This window comes from Salvelinus fontinalis, chromosome 36 (assembly GCF_029448725.1).
Source record: "Salvelinus fontinalis isolate EN_2023a chromosome 36, ASM2944872v1, whole genome shotgun sequence".
Lineage (NCBI taxonomy): Eukaryota > Metazoa > Chordata > Actinopteri > Salmoniformes > Salmonidae > Salvelinus > Salvelinus fontinalis.
The window spans coordinates 19,613,057-19,633,913 of NC_074700.1; the positions used below are offsets into that span (position 1 = coordinate 19,613,057).

The 20,857-nt window shown below is 42.0% G+C and overlaps 1 protein-coding gene across 1 annotated transcript in view; it reads right to left on the reverse strand.

The window, feature by feature from the left end:
- LOC129835373 (basement membrane-specific heparan sulfate proteoglycan core protein-like) overlaps positions 1-20,857 on the reverse strand; it is a 37,493-nt gene that overhangs the window by 12,253 nt on the left and 4,383 nt on the right. Inside the window, exons 2-18 of the mRNA XM_055901011.1 lie at positions 18,240-18,284; positions 17,807-18,076; positions 17,405-17,686; positions 14,582-14,854; positions 14,075-14,356; positions 10,778-11,038; positions 10,298-10,582; positions 8,915-9,178; positions 7,283-7,564; positions 5,826-6,098; positions 5,351-5,623; positions 4,937-5,257; positions 4,565-4,843; positions 2,383-2,625; positions 522-647; positions 377-401; positions 215-288 (exon numbers count right to left, since the gene is read on the reverse strand). Of these exons, the coding sequence (XP_055756986.1) occupies positions 215-288; positions 377-401; positions 522-647; positions 2,383-2,625; positions 4,565-4,843; positions 4,937-5,257; positions 5,351-5,623; positions 5,826-6,098; positions 7,283-7,564; positions 8,915-9,178; positions 10,298-10,582; positions 10,778-11,038; positions 14,075-14,356; positions 14,582-14,854; positions 17,405-17,686; positions 17,807-18,076; positions 18,240-18,284 (3,858 nt within the window). The remainder of the gene's footprint in view (positions 1-214; positions 289-376; positions 402-521; positions 648-2,382; positions 2,626-4,564; positions 4,844-4,936; positions 5,258-5,350; positions 5,624-5,825; positions 6,099-7,282; positions 7,565-8,914; positions 9,179-10,297; positions 10,583-10,777; positions 11,039-14,074; positions 14,357-14,581; positions 14,855-17,404; positions 17,687-17,806; positions 18,077-18,239; positions 18,285-20,857) is intronic.

A 20,857-nucleotide genomic window follows, 5' to 3' on the forward strand; every position in this document is an offset into this window, starting at 1 on the left:
GGTTGGTTGCCTAGGGACATGTTATCAGGCTTGGGGTCAGTTCCATTTAAATTCCAGTCAATTCAGGAAGAATAATGCATTTGGTTTACTTTCTGAATTGACCAGAATTAAAATTTCGACCCCAAAGCTGGATGTTATAAAAATTACATGTTGATGAGTCAGTGTATGAGGTTACATAGAGAGGAGTGGTAGAGGTTTGGGATGAGATACTGACCATGCTGCTGATGTGTATACCCAGATCCTTGGTCCTGTTGGGGGTCCTGGTTGGTTCTCTGGGGCTGAGGGGGCCTACAGGGAGAGAGATACTCAGCATAAGAAGCACAGAGAAGATGTTATACTGTTTGTATCAGTATGAGTGAGAGACAGCTGTACTCACCAGAATATTCTGTTGAAACAGGAACCTGTAATGACAAACACATTGTGTTATGTACTGAACTTTCTTCACCTATTTCTATGTAGACATTTTTGTTCCAAACGTAATAATACATTTTCCATTAAATGAGACATAGTAAAAGTCTCACCTTTTCTGTTTTGATATCTCACCAGCAGGACCAGGATAATGACCAGTATGACACCAGCAACAAGCAGACCCACAACCACTCCTACTAGGACTGATGTAGAGGACCCAGGAGATACGACTGGAGAGACTGGAGAGGGAACAGCACAACACCATCAGACTGAGGTAGAAAATAAATAAAGTAGTTAAATTCCTGTATGTATCTGAGACTGGCGAGACTGGAGAGAGAACAGGACAGACTCAGAAAGGTTATATGGGTTTACAGTATAGAGCATGAAAAGAAAGCAGGCTGGCCCGTCTTTTGACAATTTAGTTAAAATATCATATTTTCTAGGTCTGTAAATTGCAAACTATATTAACAACTTCTTATGGCTGGGATCCTGTTAACGGGATCGATATGACAACAGCCAGTGAAAGTGCAGGGCGCCAAATTCAAAACAGAAATCTCATAATTAAAATTCCTCAAACATACAAGTATTTTACACCATTTTAAAGATAAACGTGTTGTTAATCCCACCACAGTGTCCTATTTCAAAAAGGCTTTACGACGAAAGCACAACATATCATTATGTTAGGTCAGCACCTATTCACAGGAAAAACACAGCCATTTTGCCAGCAAAAGAGAGGAGTCACAAAAATCTGAAATAGAGATAAAATGAATCACTAACCTTTGATGATCTTCATCAGATGACACTCATAGGACTTAATGTTACACAATACATGTATGTTTTGTTCGATAAAGTTCATATTTATATCCAAAAATCTCAGTTTACATTGACGTTCAGTAATGTTTTGCCTCCAAAACATCCGGTGATTTTGCAGAGAGCCACATCAATTTACAGAAATACTCATAATAAACATTGATAAAAGATACAATTATTACACATGGAACTTTAGATAAACCTCTCCTTAATTAATGCAACCGTTGTGTCAGATTTCAAAAAAACTTTACGGAAAAAGCACACCATTCTATAATCTGAGTACAGCGCTCAGAGCCCAAACAAGCCATGAAGATATCCGCCAGAATAGTATTATAAATATTCACTTACCTTTGATGATCTTCATCAGAATGCACTCCCAGGAATCCCAGTTCCACAATAAATGTTTGATTTGTTCCATAAAGTCCATCATTTATGTCCAAATACCTCCTTTTTGTTTGCGCGTTCAGTACACAATCCAAACTCATGATGCGCGGGCAAGTCCATGCGAAAGTTCAGACGAAAAGTCATATTACAGTTTGTAGAAACATGTCAAACGAAGTATAGAATCAATCTTTAGGATGTTTTTAACATACATTTTCAATAATGGTCCAACCTGAGAATTCCTTTGTCTTCAGAAATGCAATGGAACGCAAGCTAACTCTCTCACGTGCGTGGTCAGCTCATGGCACTCTGCCAGACCCATGACTCAAAGAGCCCTCATTTCCCCCTCCTTCACAGTAGAAGCATCAAACAAGGTTCTAAAGACTGTTGACATCTAGTAAAAGCATTAGGAAGCGCAATATTACCAATATCCCACTGTATATTCGATAGGCTATGAGTTGAATAACTACAAACCTCAGATTTCCCACTTCCTGGTTGTATTTTTTCTCAGGTTTTTGCCTGCCATATGAGTTCTGTTATACTCACAGACATCATTCAAACAGTATTAGAAACTTCAGAGTGTTTCCTATCCAAATCCACTAATAATATGCATATATTAGCAACTGGGCCTGAGTAGCAGGCAGTTTACTCTGGGCACCTTATTCATCCAAGCTACTCAAAACTGCCCCCAGCCATAAGAAGTTTTAACATCAACACTTAAATCAAGTTTTTAACACAGATAATAAAAAGGTAACTTAGTTGTGATCATACACATTTTCTCACCTCTTACTGTCACCCAGCTATCTGGTGATTCTCCTTCACCAGATTTACACTTATAGAATCCTTCATCTGACTTGGATACTGTAGGGATGGTCATCTCTCCTGTGGTCTCATTCTTGATGAGTACTCCGTCTTTGTAGAAATCAGCCTTGAAGTTTGATCTGATTGTCCGGTATTTACAGCACAGAGTCACAGAGTCTCTTTCAGTCACGGGATGGACAGGGCTCTCCAGGATCACATCACCATCTGTGTAACATAATATATCAATAATACTGTACATCTGGAGTCATCACTCACAATAAATAAACATATTTTGAGCTTGTATTTTATGATATGCAATCATTTAGTTAAAGAATTTAATGACCTGGCTAGATCATAATTTACTTTTTAGGGCTGCAGGGGCAGTATTGAGTAGCTTGGATGAAAGGTGCCCATTTCAAACGGCCTCGTACTCAATTCTTGCTCGTACAATATGCATATTATTATTACTATTGGATAGAAACACTCTCTAGTTTCTAAAACCGTTTGAATTATATCGGTGAGTAAAACAGAACTCATTTTGCAGCAAACTTCCTGACAGGAAGTGGAAAATCTGAAATCGATGCTCTGTTCCAGGACATCCCTATTAATTTGCTTGATATGTATTAGTATACATGCACTTCATACGCCTTCTACTAGATGTCAATAGGCAGTGAGAGAAGAAATGGAGTGTATAGCTTGATCTGAGGTCGAATAAGAGCTCTTGGCATGACGTGACACCAATTTCCTGTTTTCAGGAAGGCGCGAGAAGGAACTGGGGATTGCCTTCTGAAAAGCTGTCGTTATAGACGGCTACTATCTCCGGCTTTGATTTTATTTGATAAATGTGACAATATCATCGTAAAGTATGTTTTTTCAATATAGTTTTATCATATTATTGAATTTTTTTCGAGAGGTTAGGCATGTTGTGTTCTGTGCGTTTGTTCACGAAGGAGAGCTTAGCGCCACTTGGCTAGTTATGCTTGCTAATTCAATTGGGAAAAAGGCCATATCGGGTAACCCCGACAGATATATGAAATAACATCATAAATTGTTCTTACTTTTGCTGAGCTTCCATCAGAATCTTGTACAAGGAGTCCTTGGTCCAGAATAAATCGTTGTTTGGTTTTAGAATGTCCTTTTCTCCTGTCGAATTAGCAACCTTAGCTAGCCATGTGGCGCGAACATGCCCATTTTCTCTTGACGCAAAGAACGGAAAATTCCAAAACTACCAATAAACGTTAAATAAACTGATAAAACTTGGTTGAAAAAACATACTTTACGATGTTATTATCACATGTATCAAATAAAATCAGAGCCGGAGATATTCGCTGTGTATACCGAACGCTTATCAGAAGACAATGTCGAGGTACTTCGCGCGCCAGAGAAGAGAAAGAAATTTCCAGACCTGTCACTCCAAAAGTTATTGTTCGGCCTCAGATCAAGCTAGACACCCCATTCCACCTTCCACTGCCTGTTGACATCTAGTGGAAGGCGTATGAAGTGCATGCATATCAATAAATAAAAGCCAGTTGAATAGGCAGGCCCTGGAACAGAGCATCGTTTTCAGATTTTTCACTTCCTGTATGGAAGTTTGCTGCAAAATGAGTTCTGTTTTACTCACAGATATAATTCAAACAGTTTTAGAAACGAGAGTGTTTTCTATCCAATAGTAATAATAATATGCATATTGTATGATCTAGAATAGAGTACGAGGCAGTTTAATTTGGGCACGATTTTTTCCAAAGTGGAAACAGCGCCCCCATATTAACAAGAAGTTCTTAACCCAACTCAACACAGGCTACTGTTTGAACGTAGCCCACGCCAAATAAATCAAGGATCACAGTATGAAATAACAGTGACCATCTCTTGTTAAGGCAAAACTTAAGAGAGTGAACAATGGCTAAGCATGGTCTTAAAGTTGCAGTGTTCCACACCCCTGCCAGGCCCTCCCGCTGCTCCACAAACCACAAGGATGCCCGGCACTGGAACATTCCAGGCTCACCCGTGGTTGGCAGATAGCAGGTTGATTGGCATGTAGGACCCCGCAAACACTGGGTACTGGTAAGTCCAACACAACAAACAAACAGCATAACTTATAACACACAGTCTGTGCGGGTCGCTACAATATGTAAAAACGCTAGTGAATGTTGTACAATAGACATACCATTTACTGTGATGTTGACAGCATTACTGTACTCTCCTGATCCAGACTCACACCAGAACACTCCACTGTACCATGTGTATGTGTAGCTGATGGTACATGTAGACCCTGTTATTGATCCCCAGTTAGAGACACACCCTGACTCTACTCCTCTCTCTGTGTATCTCATCAGTCTCCATCCAGTAGAGTTTCCCTTCTCCTCACAGCTCAGTGAGAGAGACTTTGATCTAAAATGCTGAGTTCTGTTGGGATTTACTGTAAGAGACACTGAAGGCTGCAGATCTGTAACAAAGAGAGACAGTCAAACCTATAGTTATATAGACACATGAGGGTGACTTAAAGATGATTCAATACAGTTTCAATGCAGTTAGTTACCTCCTGACCAGAGAAACTGAGGTTCACTGTAGAGTGTATCATAGACTGGGTCTCCTCTCCCAGCTCTACACACATATCCTCCTGTGGGAGTAGGACCAGCAGGGATCAGAGTGTAGGAGTCTTCACTAGTCCGATTGTCAGATAGGGGCTGTAGAGAGTAAGACTTGTCTGATAGGGAGGGTAACCCAGCTCTGTAGGGAACAGTCCTGTACCAGGAGAACCTCCAGCCTGTAGACGTCTTGTCAACTTCACAGCTCAGAGTCACTGAGTCTCCAGGGTTCAGCCACTGAGGAGAGATACTCAGGACAGGTTGAGGTTGATCTGTGATTTGATAGAGGACAGGTTTCAACCTTTCAGTCTTAGAAAGTATTCTAGTGAACCCAATTTATTTTATACATGATTAGATATACTTACCAGACACGGTCAGTTGTACAGCTTCACTGGTCTTGGAGATCTTGTTGCCCTTTACACCCACACAGGTATATGAACCACTGTTAGACCTGTAGACAGGACTGATTCTGTACTCAGGCTTTGTGCTAAAGGGGATCACTAACTGACTATTCTTATACCATCTGTAGTTCCAGTCAGAGTCTCCTCCTCCCTGTATGTCACATCTCATAGTAACAGTCTCTTTAATGAATATCTGGGTCCAGTTGGGTTGGAGGACCAGAACAGCAACAGGTCTCTCTGCACAGACACAACACAGACAACTAACTGAATAAACAGTTGTAAAATTTGAAATGTATTAATTTATCAATAGGTCTACTCATGAATATAGCTTCAAGTTAGCTATAATTGTTGCGATAGAATCAGCAGACAAAATATCATGCCCTAGATTACTTTCTATCCACACTAGCAACCCTTTATCATAAAACTGTTTTAGACTCACCAGTAATGTTTATCTGGACTGGGTCACTGTACAGGGTGTAGTAGACTGAGTCTCCTCTCCCAGCTCTGCACCAGTACTGTCCTCCATCAGAGACACTGACCCAGCTGAGTGTGTAGGAGTATCCAGAGGTTGTGGTTACTGGTGTAGAGTCTGGTCTGTGTCTGTACCAGTAAAACTTCCATCCAGAAGACTCTACAGTACAGCTCAGTGTCACACTGTCTCCTGTGAATATGTCCTCTTTGTCAGAACTCAGTGTAGCTGTCGGACGATTATCTGTTGGAATCAAGAAACGTGTTTGATGCATCTGGAAAACATGGATCTGATCTGCTGCATGATTTGTCCTCTTGATGGGTAACTGATCAGAATTCAGTGAGGCAGAATAGTGTACAGACACACAGAAAATGTCTACATGATTGACTTGGAGGCAAAAGAAATAACACACCTACTTAGGGTAGGTGCTGGCTAGTGGACACTTGAAAAAGAAAAGGAGAGCAGCACACTCTTAGAGCTCAGATGCAATAATGTCATAACCTAAGAACCAACGTTTCAACAGACACGCTGTCTTCATCAGGGTTTAATGTTAAACACTGTGGGTCACTAGTTTATATTGTGTCAAAGGACACAACACAGGTGTCTGTAATCATGGCTGGGTGTGGCTTGATATCATTGGTTAATTTACAGATATAAATAGAAAATATAAAAAACATGAAAGTAAAGCATTTGATCATAGATACAATGTGGCTACATAGGCCTACAAACATTTACAATGAATAGAAAAATCACAATAATCACTAGAATGGCTTCAGATCAAAGTCTACGTTGAGACAGAAGGCAGCAAGAGTCTTTAAATTAAAGATCCAGGCAGCCTCTCATTTGAACAATACATTGTCGCGGTCACCCCCTCTCCTATGGAGGGTGACGTGTTTGATGCCAAAATATCGTAGAGACGAAATTGAGTGGTTCGCTTACAAAAAGTCAGCTGCTACTGGATATGTAAAGTTTTTACACCAGTGTATAGAGCATTATCCTCACACAAAATCAGAATTGATTTGACGTGTGGCAGGTTGCATAGTAAATCTCAGGTGCTCAGAACAAGATGTAAGAAAAGCATGGAATGCCTGGAGCTGTTTTGCATCAGCCTTCATAGAAGAGAGTGATTGTAATTGGCTGGAGGTACAAAATAAGTCTTACTTCTAAAAGGAGTCAGAGTATGTGCAGGTGAGCAGCCTACATGTTAAAATACCACGATTAGGGTTTCTAAAAAACTTTAACATGTCTACCTTACTGTAACTCTAAATCGTTGCACTGAGTTGTAGGCAGAAAATATAACCATTTATTAACCAAGGAGACATGGGCAGGGTTCAATATCTTACTTGATAAATTAAACATGATTGACTCACCAACAACAACAGAGTCTATCTGTATGACGAGAGAGAGCACAGAACAAAGTAACTCACCTTTTACAGTGAGAGTAATAGCATTACTAGGTTGTGAAGATGTGGGTCTAGATACTCTGTTCCCTTCACACCAGTACTGACCCTGGTCAGACACATCAGCTCTACTGATGGTGTGAGAGACTCCAATGTTACTGTAACCAGACTGGGATACTACATTATCATTCCTGTCTTTGTACCACTGATAGCTCCAGATACTGTCAGACCCTACAGAACACGTCAGAGTAACTGTCTCTCCGGGGAACACAGGGTTGGGTTTTACAGTCAGTGTAGCTTTGGGCAGAGCTGAGAAAACAGAGCACAAAACATAAGGATTTATTTTTATTTTATTTAACCTTTATTTAACTAGTGTGGTGGTTAATTCCTTTACTATCAAATGAGGAGAGACAAACTTATCACACAAGTCAGAGTTATACTTAAACTAAATGTTTAATCACTTATTAATAAGGGAGCAGGTCAATACAACGCACACATATAAAGTGAATCAATTGAGTGCTCTACGATAATGATGGCTGGTCGACGAATCACCCTCAGATGATTCGTTGAGAGCCCCTGTCTCCGCCCACACACACACACACACACACACACACACACACACACACACACACACACACACACACACACACACACACACACACACACACACACACACACACACACACACACACACACAGAGAGAGAGAGAGCAAGAGAGGGAGATGGTACTGGGGGTCTGGCGGCAGGCCAAGGAGACACAGGATGAGCAGTAGAGGGCGTGGCAGGAGCAGATGTGACAGATACTTATAATTCACAGCAGACAGTGTCAGTGTCTTATCTTTGTGTACAGACCAGGGTCTGACCCTGGGGTCATCTCTCCTCGGTACCATATAGAACAGAAACATTAACTCATGCTCTGGAATGAGATCTCTTTAGGTTTTATCACCCAAAAGACATCATAAATCTCCTGTCAGTGTTAAATCTCCCAGAGGCCCATCCTCAGTAGAACACACACAGATGAGCGTTCTAACAACCCCTTGTTCTGTTGCATATACAATTTGATGCAATACAATTATTATAACATGATCTTGTAATTTCCACCATACTAGGCAAGTCAGTTAAGAACAAATTCTTATTTACAATGACGGCCTAGGAACAGTGGGTTAACTGCCTTCTTCAGGAGCGGGACAACATATTTTTACCTTGTCAGCTCGGGGATTTGATCTAGAAACCTTTCGGTTACTGGCCCAACTCTCAAACTACTAGGCTACCTGCCGCCCCGCCTCTGGATTCAAGCTTGTTAATTCAGCTGTTGTTGTGATAAAAAGTCTATTTTACATATGGGTGTGTTGACTCCATTCAGTTAGAATTTACAGTGTATATATCTGTATTTAGATTAACCCTCATTGGCTCTGAATTTACAAAGTCCAGATTGAAGACAAACAGTGAGCTCACCAGTGATGATGATGATGATGATGATGATGGGGAGAGAAAAGCTGAGATATGACTTCTGACAATGATTTATACAAACTGTCCAATCCATGAGTACAACCGACCCACCCTTATCAGCAGGGCGGGTAAGGACTGACATGTCGGATTGTTAATCAAGCAAAGATTGTTTTTCATCCTTAGATAAATTATGGAAAGGTATGTACTCACCAGTGACGATGATGGGGAGAGCTGAGCTGGAATATGACATCTGGGGCCGACCTCTCCTCGTCCCAACACACCTGTACTGACCAGCCTGGTCAGGGAGAGAGATGGTGATGGTTTTTCTGGTCTGAATGGGAAGCTCTTTATTGTATCTGAACCAGCGGTACGTCCAGGCTGTGTAGTCTGATATGTCACACTGCAGAGTGACTGTCTCTCCAGGGTAGAGGAGACCCTGTGGAGTGGCTATCTTCACTGAGGCGGTGGGCAGAGCTGTGGAAACAGTTATATGAAGACAAATGCAGTCAGAGCAACAATCTTTCCAAAGTATGATCTGACTTCAGTAAGTAATACGGTAACTGTTATTTTATATATATAAACTAAATATGCAAAAGTATGTGGACAGCTTTTCAAATTAGTGGATTCGGTTTTTTCAGCCACACCCATTGCTGACATGTGTATAAAATCAAGCGCTCAGACATGCAATCTCCATAGACAAACATTGGCAGTAGAATGGCCTTACTGAAGAGCTCAGTGACTTTCAATGTGACACCGTCATAGGATGCCACCTTTCTAACAAGTCAGTTTGTCAAATTTCTGCCATTCTAGAGCTTACCCAGTCAACTGTAAGTGCTGTTATTGTGAAGTGGAAACGTCTAGGAGCAACAACGGCTCAGCTGCAATGTGGTAGGCCACACAAGCGCACAGAACGGGACCGCCGAGTGCTGAAGTGCCGAGCACGTAAAAATGGTCTGTCATCGGTTGAAACACTAACTACTGCGTTACAAATTGCCTCTTGAAGCAAACTTAGCACAATAAATGTTCATCGGGAGCTTCATGATATGGCTTTCCATGGCAGAGAAGCTGCACACAAGCATAAGATAACCATGCGCAATGCCAAGCGTCGGCTGGAGTGGTGTAAAGCTCGCAGCCATTGGACACTGGAGCAGTGGAACAGATTCTCTGGAGTGATGTCCGACGGACAAATTTTGTTTGGCTGATGCCTGGGGAAGGTACCGCCCGATTGCATAGTGCCAACTGTAAAGTTTGGTGGAGGAGGAATAATTGTCTGGAGCTGTTTTTCATGGTTTAGGCTAGTCCCCTTAATTCTAGTGAAGGGAAATCTTAATGCTACAGCATACAATGACATTCGTGACGATTGTGTGCTTTCAACTTTGTGGCAACAGTTTGGGGAAGGCCCTTTCCTGTTTCAGCATGACAATGCCCCCCGTGCACAAAGCGATGGTCCATATAGAAATGGCTTGTCGAGGTCGGTGTGGAAGAATTTGACTGGCCTGCACAGAGCCCTGACTTCAACCCCGTCGAACACCTTTGGGATTAATTGGAACGCCGACTGCGAGCCAGTTCTAATCGCCCAACATAGTTACTCACCATTCAGGGTAATAGTGACAGGATCACTGATGATTGATGATATGGATCTGGACTGGATCTCTCCCTGACACCAGTAGAGACCCTGGTCAGACTCAGTAACTCTACTGATGGTGAGAGTGTCTCCTGTTATAGTGTGTCTGACAGACTGGGATACTACATTATAATTCCTGTCTTTGAACCACTGATAGTTCCAGCTACTGTCAGACCCTACTGAACACGTCAGAGTAACTGTCTCTCCAGGGAACACAGGGTTTGGTTTTACAGTCAGTGTAGCTTTGGGCAGAGCTGAGGAAACAGAGCAGAAAACATCTGGATACCTGCCTGGTAATTCAGCTGATGCTGTAACATTGTGATAAAAGTATATTTGACATACGTTGACTCCATTCAGTTAGAATTTACAGTGTATATATCTGTATTTAGATTAACCCTCATTGGCTCTGAATTTACAAAGTCCAGGTTGAAAACAAACAGTGAGCTCACCAGTGATGATGATGGGGAGAGAAAAGCTGGGATATGACTCCTGGGGCCGACCTCCCCTCGTCCCAACACACTCGAACTGACCAGCCTTGTCAAGGAGAGAGAAGGTGATGGTTTTTCTGGTCGGACTGGGAAGCAGTTGGTTGTCTTTAAACCAGTGGTACGTCCAGTCTGTGTAGTCTGATATGTCACACTGCAGAGTGACTGTATCTCCAGGGTAAAGGACAAACTGAGGAGAGATACTCACTGAGGCTCTGGGCAGAGCTGTGGAAACACAGTTAAATATGAAGACAAAAGCAGTCAGACCATGTAGGGTCTTACTTTAGTAGGTAAAATGGTAACTTTTATTTTGGATTGACATACACACGGCAATGTCTCCTCTAAGCTGTGCACAGGCGGACCGGGGAAGTACCACGTGCATAAGAAATCTCAGCCCAAGCAGAGAAGCATGAGATTCATTTTCCATTTAGTTAACACTATCAACATCGCTCTCTAGTGTGGGGATTTTGATCGAATCAACCCAATGTTAGCCACTTTCAATATAACATACCGAAACAACACGAACTATGCAAACCATAGTATGGAAAACTAACTGTGGAAGAGCGCACTGGTGTAGGATTGTATTACACTGACAGGCACTACTCAGTCATTTTACATTTACATTTTAGTCATTTAGCAGACACTCTTATCCAGAGCGATTTACAGTAGAGTGCATACATTTTATTACATTTTTACATTTCATTACATACTGAGACAAGGATATCCCTACCGGCCAAACCCTCCCTAACCCGGACGACGCTATGCCAATTGTGCATCGCCCCACGGACCTCCCGGTTGCGGCCGGCTGCGACAGAGCCTGGGCGCGAACCCAGCCCAGCCGCGAACCCAGAGACTCTGGTGGCGCAGCTAGCACTGCGATGCAGTGCCCTAGACCACTGCGCCACCCGGGAGGTCAGTCCTATGCCTACACAGACCGGTGCACCATAACCAATCAGTGCTGCAGTAGGCCTATTATGCAAATAGCCATTGCCACATAAAATATGGATCTGAGCCATTCACTTTGAACTGGACTGTATGAGAGGTCGCAAGTAGTTTAGCTTAATTTGAGCTCAAAGTGAGAGCTGCATGTAGCAAAGTGTGCACATTTGTTCATATTCCTTGCTAGTTAGTGAGTTATTAGCACAGTTATAGCTCTTTTCTGGTCAACAATGAGCAAGTGGTGGCTTCCTACAAGAACACAACATGTGTGTTTTCAGCCATCTTTGAAAAAGGAGTCATGTAAAGAGCTTTTTTTGTCTTAAAGGGGCAGTGTTGTATTTTGAGACGGTCTTGAAAAAGCTAAGTAGCCAATAGGCAGAGCGTAGCATAATTTGTCTGATTCGCTAATAATGGTATTGGAATAATAATGTATTTTATTTTTGTAAAGATTTCTTGAATTAAACAACACAAAATATTCAGTCACCCCATTGTCTGAATGACTACTGGATTAACAGATGAATGTCAAACCCTGCATGGTTTTTTTCTTCTCAAAAGTTTAATGGAATGTAGGCCTACATTGAGTCCCGCACATTGGCTGCTACTGTAGGCTGTATGATAGATATTTGCTATTTTATAAGGATCCCCATTAGCTTATGCAAAAGCAGCAGCTACTCATCCTGGGGTCCACACAAAACATGAAACATGACATAATACAGAACATGAATAGACAAGAACAGCTCAAGGACAGAACTACATTAAAAAAAGTGTAAAGTCACAGTCTACTTTTAAAAACATACAAAAACTATTTAGAACAGCTATTTCCACGTTAAAATGTTATGGGATGCATTTTTCACAGTTGTTTTTTATGGTAGGTCACTGGTAGGCCAACATTATAATCAAATAGACACAGTATCAAATAGACACAGTAGCCTACTTGGCCACTGTTAATACTGTAACTTAAAGCGGGTACAGTCTCAGTGTTCACAGTAAATGCTTGCTGGAATTTGCAGAGACAAAATTAGAGGGAACATTCCACACAGACCATGTCTACATACACTGAGTGCACAAAACGTTAGAAGCACCTGATCTTTCCTTGACATAGACTGACCAGGTGAATCCAGGTGAAGCTATGATCCCTTATTGATGTCACTTGTTAAATTTACTTCAATCAGTGTAGATGAAGGGGAGGAGACAGGTTAAAGAAGGATTTTTAAACCTTGAGACAATTGAGACATGGATTGTGTATGTTTGTAATTCAGAGGTGACTGGGCAAGACAAAATATTTAAGTGCCTTTGAACGGGGTCTGGTAGTAGGTTCTAAGCGCACCGGTTTGAGTGTGTCAAGAACTGCAACACTGCCGGGGTTTTTACGCTTAACAGTTTCTCGTATGCATCAACATTGGTCCACCACCCAAAGGACATCCAGCCAAGACACATGAAGTTAGTTGATTCATACATAGAATCTGCTCTATCATGATTAAATGTAGTTAGTTGATTCATACATAGAATCTGCTCTATCATGATTAATGTAGTTAGTTGTTTCATACATAGAATCTGCTCTATCATGATTAAATGTAGTTAGTTGATTCATATATAGAATCTGCTCTATCATGATTAAATGTAGTTAGTTGAGTCATACATAGAATCTGCTCTATCATGATTAAATGCAGTTGGTGCACCACACTTTCCAAAGTATGATAACCATATTTATTGAATTGTTATATGAAATTAGACAAAAAATACATTTACAGGTAACTGGCTAAATAAAGGATCCACTTGAGTCAGTGATGTATACAACAGATATTGTAAGTAGGTGCTTCCACACAGGTGTGGTTCCTGAGCAATTCCGAAGCAATGAACATCCCATCATGCTTAGGGTCATGTATAAAAATAATGGGCAGGCGCAGTTGCCCATTATTTTGGCTACCATGGTTATACCCCCATAGGATGACAATATCTCCCATCCACAGGGCACGAGTGGTCACTGAACGGTTTAATGAGCATGACAACGATGATAATCATATGTCATGGCCATTTCAGTCACCAGATCTCAACCCATTTGACCATTTAGGGGACATTCTGGAGCGACGCCTGAGACAGCGTGTTCCACCACCATCAACAAAACACCACAGACACTTAGAATCTGTTCTGGCTAGAGGCCCAAAACTCTATTAAGACACTTGATGTTGATGCTTCCTTTGTTTTGGCACTTACCTGTATTGTTGTTATTATAACTAAGAATACTGACAAAAAGACAATGATTGACTCAAAATAAATAGTGTCCATCTTTATGACAACAAAACACACTACAAAGCTACTCACCATTCATAGTGATGGTGACAAGATCACTGATGATTGATATGGATCTGGACTGGATCTCTCCCTGACACCAGTAGAGACCCTGGTCAGACTCAGCAGCTCTACTGATGGTGAGGGTGTCTCCTGTTATAGTGTGTCTCTCAGACTGGGATAATACATTATAATTCCTGTCTTTGTACCACTGATAGTTACAGATACTGTCAGACCCTACTGAACACATTAGAGTGACTGTCTCTCCAGGGAACACAGGGTTGGGTTTTACAGTCAGTGTAGCTTTGGGCTGAGCTGTGAAAACACATCACAGATTAGATATTACCTATCCTAAAGACGCAAGAAAAGATCACATTCAGATTTAGAAGAGCTCATTTAGTGATGGAACAGATGAAGTGAACACATTACCTAAACTGGATACATGAGTAGCTATTAAGAATATATCTTCAAAGGCAAAGAAAAGTTTTACTCAGAATTAGGAACGTCCAGTTAGTGATGGAAAATCAAAAGTGAACTCACCAGTGACACTGATAGTGATGTCATCACTGGGTTGTGACCTCTGCGGCTGATCTGTCCTCGTCCCCTCACATCTGTACTGACCAACCAGACCAGTCTGAGTGGTGTGGATGGTGATATCGATGACTTTACTGGTCTCATCAGGAAGGTGTTGGTTGTTTTTGTACCAGTAGTACCTCCAGTCTGTGTAGCCTGGTATGACACACTGCAGACTGACTGTCTCTCCAGAGTAGAGGAGACCCTGAGGAGAGACACTCACTGAGGCCACAGGCAGAGCTGTAGAAAGACACATAAAGTTAGTTGAGTCATACATAGAATCTGCTCTATCATGATTAAATGTAGTTAGTTGATTCATACATAGAATCTGCTCTATCATGATTAAATGTAGTTAGTTGATTCATACATACAGTATATCACAAAAGTGAGTACACCCCTCACATTTTTGTAAATATTTGAGTATATCTTTTCATGTGACAACACTGAAGAAATGACACTTTGCTACAATGTAAAGTAGTGCGTGTACAGCTTGTATAACAGTGTAAATTTGCTGTCCCCTCAAAATAACTCAACACACAGCCATTAATGTCCAAACCGCTGGCAACAAAAGTGAGTACACCCCTAAGTGAAAATGTCCAAATTAGACCCAATTAGCCATTTTCCCTCCCAGGTGTCATGTGACTCATTAGTGTTACAAGGTCTCAGGTGTGAATGGGGAGTAGGTGTGTTAAATATGGTGTTATCGCTCTCACACTCCAATACCGACTGGTCACTGGAAGTTCAACATGCCACCTCATGGCAAAGAAATCTCTGAGGATCTGAAAAAAAGAATTGTTGCTCTACATAAAGATGGCCTGGGCTATAAGAAGATTGCCAAGACCCTGAAACTGAGCTGCAGCACAGTGGCCAAGACCATACAGCGGTTTAACTGGACAGGTTCCACTCAGAACAGGCCTCGCCATGGTCGACCAAAGAAGTTAAGTGCAAGTGCTCAGCGTCATATCCAGAGGTTGTCTTTGGGAAATAGACATATGAGTGCTGCCAGCATTGCTGCAGAGGTTGAAGGGGTGGGGGGGGTCAGCCTGTCAGTGCTCAGACCATACGCCGTACACTGCATCAAATTGGTCTGCATGGCTGTCGTCCCAGAAGGAAGCCTCTTCTAAAGATGATGCACAAGAAAGCCCGCAAACAGTTTGCTGAAGACAAGCAGACTAAGGACATGGATTACTGGAACCATGTCCTGTGGTCTGATGAGACCAAGATAAACTTATTTGGTTCAGATGGTGTCAAGCGTGTGTGGCGGCAACCAGGTGAGGAGTACAAAGACAAGTGTGTCTTGCCTACAGTCAAGCATGGTGGTGGGAGTGTCATGGTCTGGGGCTGCATTAATGCTGCCGGCACTGGGGAGCTACAGTTCATTGAGGGAACCATGAATGCCAACATGTACTGTGACGTACTGAAGCAGAGCATGATCCCCTCCCTTCGGAGACTGGGCCGCAGGGCAGTATTCCAACATGATAACGACCCCAAACACACCTCCAAGACGACCACTGCCTTGCTAAAGAAGCTGAGGGTAAAGGTGATGGACTGGCCAAGCATGTCTCCAGACCTAAACCCTATTGAGCATCTGTGGGGCATCCTCAAATGGAAGGTGGAGGAGTGCAAGGTCTCTAACATCCACCAGCTCCGTGATGTCGTCATGGAGGAGTGGAAGAGGACTCCAGTGGCAACCTGTGAAGCTCTGGTGAACTCCATGTCCAAGAGGGTTAAGGCAGTGCTGGAAAATGATGGTGGCCACAAAAAATATTGACACTTTGGGCCCAATTTGGACATTTTCACTTAGGGGTGTACTCACTTTTGTTGCCAGCGGTTTAGACATTAATGGCTGCGTGTTGAGTTATTTTGAGGGGACAGCAAATTTACACTGTTATACAAGCTGTACACTCACTACTGTACATTGTAGCAAAGTGTCATTTCTTCAGTGTTGTCACATGAAAAGATATACTCAAATATTTACAAAAATGTGAGGGGTGTACTCACTTTTGGGATATACTGTAGAATCTGCTCTATCATGATTAAATGTAGTTAGTTGAGTCATACATAGCATCTTCTCTATCATGATTAAATGTAGTTAGTTAATTCATACATAAAATCTGCTCTATCATGATTAAATGCAGTTGGTGCACCACACTTTCCAAAGTATGATAACCATATTTATTGAATTGTTATATGAAATTAGACAAAAAATACATTTACAGGTAACTGGCTAAATAAAGGATCCACTTGAGTCAGTGATGTATACAACAGATATTGTAAGTAGGTGCTTCCACACAGGTGTGGTTCCTGAGCAATTCCGAAGCAATGAACATCCCATCATGCTTAGGGTCATGTATAAAAATAATGGGCAGGCGCAGTTGCCCATTATTTTGGCTACCATGGTTATACCCCCATAGGATGACAATATCTCCCATCCACAGGGCACGAGTGGTCACTGAACGGTTTAATGAGCATGACAACGATGATAATCATATGTCATGGCCATTTCAGTCACCAGATCTCAACCCATTTGACCATTTAGGGGACATTCTGGAGCGACGCCTGAGACAGCGTGTTCCACCACCATCAACAAAACACCACAGACACTTAGAATCTGTTCTGGCTAGAGGCCCAAAACTCTATTAAGACACTTGATGTTGATGCTTCCTTTGTTTTGGCACTTACCTGTATTGTTGTTATTATAACTAAGAATACTGACAAAAAGACAATGATTGACTCAAAATAAATAGTGTCCATCTTTATGACAACAAAACACACTACAAAGTTACTCACCATTCATAGTGATGGTGACAAGATCACTGATGATTGATATGGATCTGGACTGGATCTCTCCCTGACACCAGTAGAGACCCTGGTCAGACTCAGCAGCTCTACTGATGGTGAGGGTGTCTCCTGTTATAGTGTGTCTGACAGACTGGGATACTACATTATCATTCCTGTCTTTGTACCACTGATAGTTCCAGATACTGTCAGACCCTACTGAACACATCAGAGTAACTGTCTCTCCAGGGAACACAGGGTTTGGTTCTACAGTCAGTGAAGCTTTGGGCAGAGCTGCAGAAAGACACAACATACATTTTTAAAACAACTAAACAGCATCCTTAAAATGGGGCCCAATGTCAAGTGGTTATAAGAACGGAGGCACAGATGTGAATGAGAGATAAGATGACGTACGTGTCACTGTCAGTGTGACTGCATCACTCCGTTTAGAATCCTGCTGCTGATGTAAACCCAGACAACTGTAGTCACCACTGTGGGAAAACTCAGCTGCACTGATAATACATTCATGTTCTTTCTGTGGACATTGATCTGGACTGGGTGTTAACCATGTGTACTCCCAGTCAGTGACTCCTCCCCCCTGTATGACACATCTGAGAGTGACACACTCTCCACTGAATATCTGGGAGGTGTTGGGGTGTATGGTCAGAACAGCCGTCACCACTCCTGCACAAAATCAAACCAGGATGATACAGTTGCATTATACATGTTATTTTGAGACACAAAAACTCAAAATATGTCCAGCCAAAATCAACTTTAAAAATCACAAATAAAGAAATAGGAAGAAGCATTTAGAGATGGAGGCTTGATGAAGTGAACAAATATCTACCATCATCATCTTCAGATTGTCCAGAGTTGATGTGTGTATTCAGCACTACAACAAAGAAAGTCACATTGCACCAATATTAGCTTTAAATAAATAACAACATGCCATATTCAGGTTACTGATTACCACATCTGTCCTGTACTTATTTTTAAGGTGCATTCTGAGATTTCTAATTAAATGTTTGCACATTTCAATTAATCATATCCATTGAAGTGTATAACTTTTAATTGCCCCCTTTATGGAAAAAACTAATGATTCCACAAGTGGGAAATGAAATGTTTTGGAACACTTCACGTGTGATGATATTTCACATGTGGACTTTCACATGTGATCACATAACCTTTCACATGTGAAATCATGTAAAACCATGTAGTTTTGGAACACTTCACATGTGATATTTCGGGTGCGTTTGTAAATTCTCTCTGGAGTGCTAGAGAGCGCTCAGAGTGTGCTCTGGGCGGTTGTAAATTCAGAGCAGTGTCAGATTGTATATTCGTAAATTCAGAGTGTTTATCTCTCGGAGCGTTTAGTGTGCACACTGGACGCTCTGGCCGAGGAGTAGGGTTGATCCAAGAGTTCTGACTTCACAACGGCAGTCAAGCACCAAAACTAACTGGCTAAAGTTAGCTAACTTGCCATTTACTTCCAGTATAAATGAGAGAACACCTCACTCTGACCATTTTACTTGCCCTAGCAGAGATGGTTAAGCTGTTTTCATGTTATCGAGAGCGTTGGAGACTGTAACTGTGCTGCTTATTTAAGCTTTTTTGCCGATGTTTACTGAAACTGGCCATATTCAACAGGTGTTGAGCGTTGGTAAATTCATCAGTTATTCTGCGCTCATGCACACTCAGACGTTGAGTGCTCTGAAATCGGAGTAGATAGCCAGAGTGAATTTACGAACGCGCCCTTCATATGAAGTTTCCCATGTGGATTTTTTTCACATGACATTTCACAGGTGATGCCCTGCAAACAGAAATTAGTTGTTAGGATGTCCCCGGAACGTCACGCAATCACAGTGTTTTCAACTTTCATATTTGGAACAATTTGACATACATTATAACATTGTGTTTGTGTTTTTATAATGACATTATTATGCAAGATGTACATTATTATCCCCTTGACCAAGAAAGGGAAAGTAACTGGACTGAATGACTACCGACCCATAGCACTCACTTCCATCATTATGAAGTGCTTCGAGAGGCTTGTCAAAGACTACATCACCTCCTCCCTCTCTGATACACTTGACCGTCTTCAATTCGCCTACCGCCCCTACAGATCCACGGACGACGTAATTGCCATTTCACTGCACACTGCCCTCACCAACCTGGACAAGAGGAATGCATATGTGAGGATGCTGTTAATCAACTACAGCTCAGCCTTCAATACCATAGTGCTCTCTAAGCTCACCAGAAAACTCACAGCCCTGGGACTGAACTCCTCCCTATGCAACTGGGTCCAGGACTTCCTGACCTGCTGCCCCCAGGTGGTGAAGGTAGGCAACATTACCTCCTCAACACGGATTTTCAACATGGGGGCCCCACAAGGGTGCGTCCTCAGTCCCCTTCTGTACTCTCTGTATACCCATGGCTGCATGGCCTCACACAGTTCTAACTCCATCATCAAGTTCACTGACGACTTGACAATAGTATGATTGATTACCAACAACGACGAGACAGCCTACAGGGAGGAGGTAGGCACTCTGCCGATGTGGTGCCAGGTAAGCAACCACTCCCTCACCTTCAGCAAAACAAAGGAGCTGATTGCGGACCTCAGGAGGATCAAGGACCTGGGCACGCCCCATCATCATCATTGCGGTCGCCCTGGAGACGGTAAAAAATGTTACGTTTCTCGGGGTACATATCTCTGAGGAGCTGAAATGCTCAAACCCCTCGGGCACCATGGTGAGGAGGGCACGACAGCGAATCTTTACCCTCAGCAGGCTGATGAAATGTGGCCTTTCCCCGAGGGCCCTCACAGTATACTACAGGGGCACCATCAAGTGCACACTGTCGGGCTGCATTCATTTAACATGTCCTCACCTGGGATTTTGAACCAACCTTCTGGTTCACGTTATTCTGATCATCCTGCGATGCCACAAATAATTACTGACTTCACCTGTGTTCCTACACTTAGGACTTCAAAGAAAATCTCAGCTTTGTTTAAAATACACTCAATAAAGCCTATTATATTTATCATAGTTATTCAGGAGTACATTCAGGAGTACATTCAACTACATTCAACATTAGACAATAATACAGAACCTCAAATTGCTTAATTCAGTAAATTAAATAAATCATGACACAATAGTCAGATTAACTGATAACTAAAATAGCAGTGCAGATGGCATTATTTTGCAGAGATGTATTATAGGTAATTCATCTGTAGGGGACTTCTTAGAACGCTACAGACTTTGTAGCGCAGCATAAAGATCAGTGTTCCTCAAACCCAGACGTTGTGAAATCTCAGGTGGGTTCATATTGAATGTCAGGACTAAGTGATCATGTCGAATGTGAAGTGTATCACTTACCTAATAACCCCCATACCATTTCATTACTTCCCTTACAAAAAAGACTTATGTGAAAATTTTATTTTCACGTGTGAAATAGCTGTTTTCACAT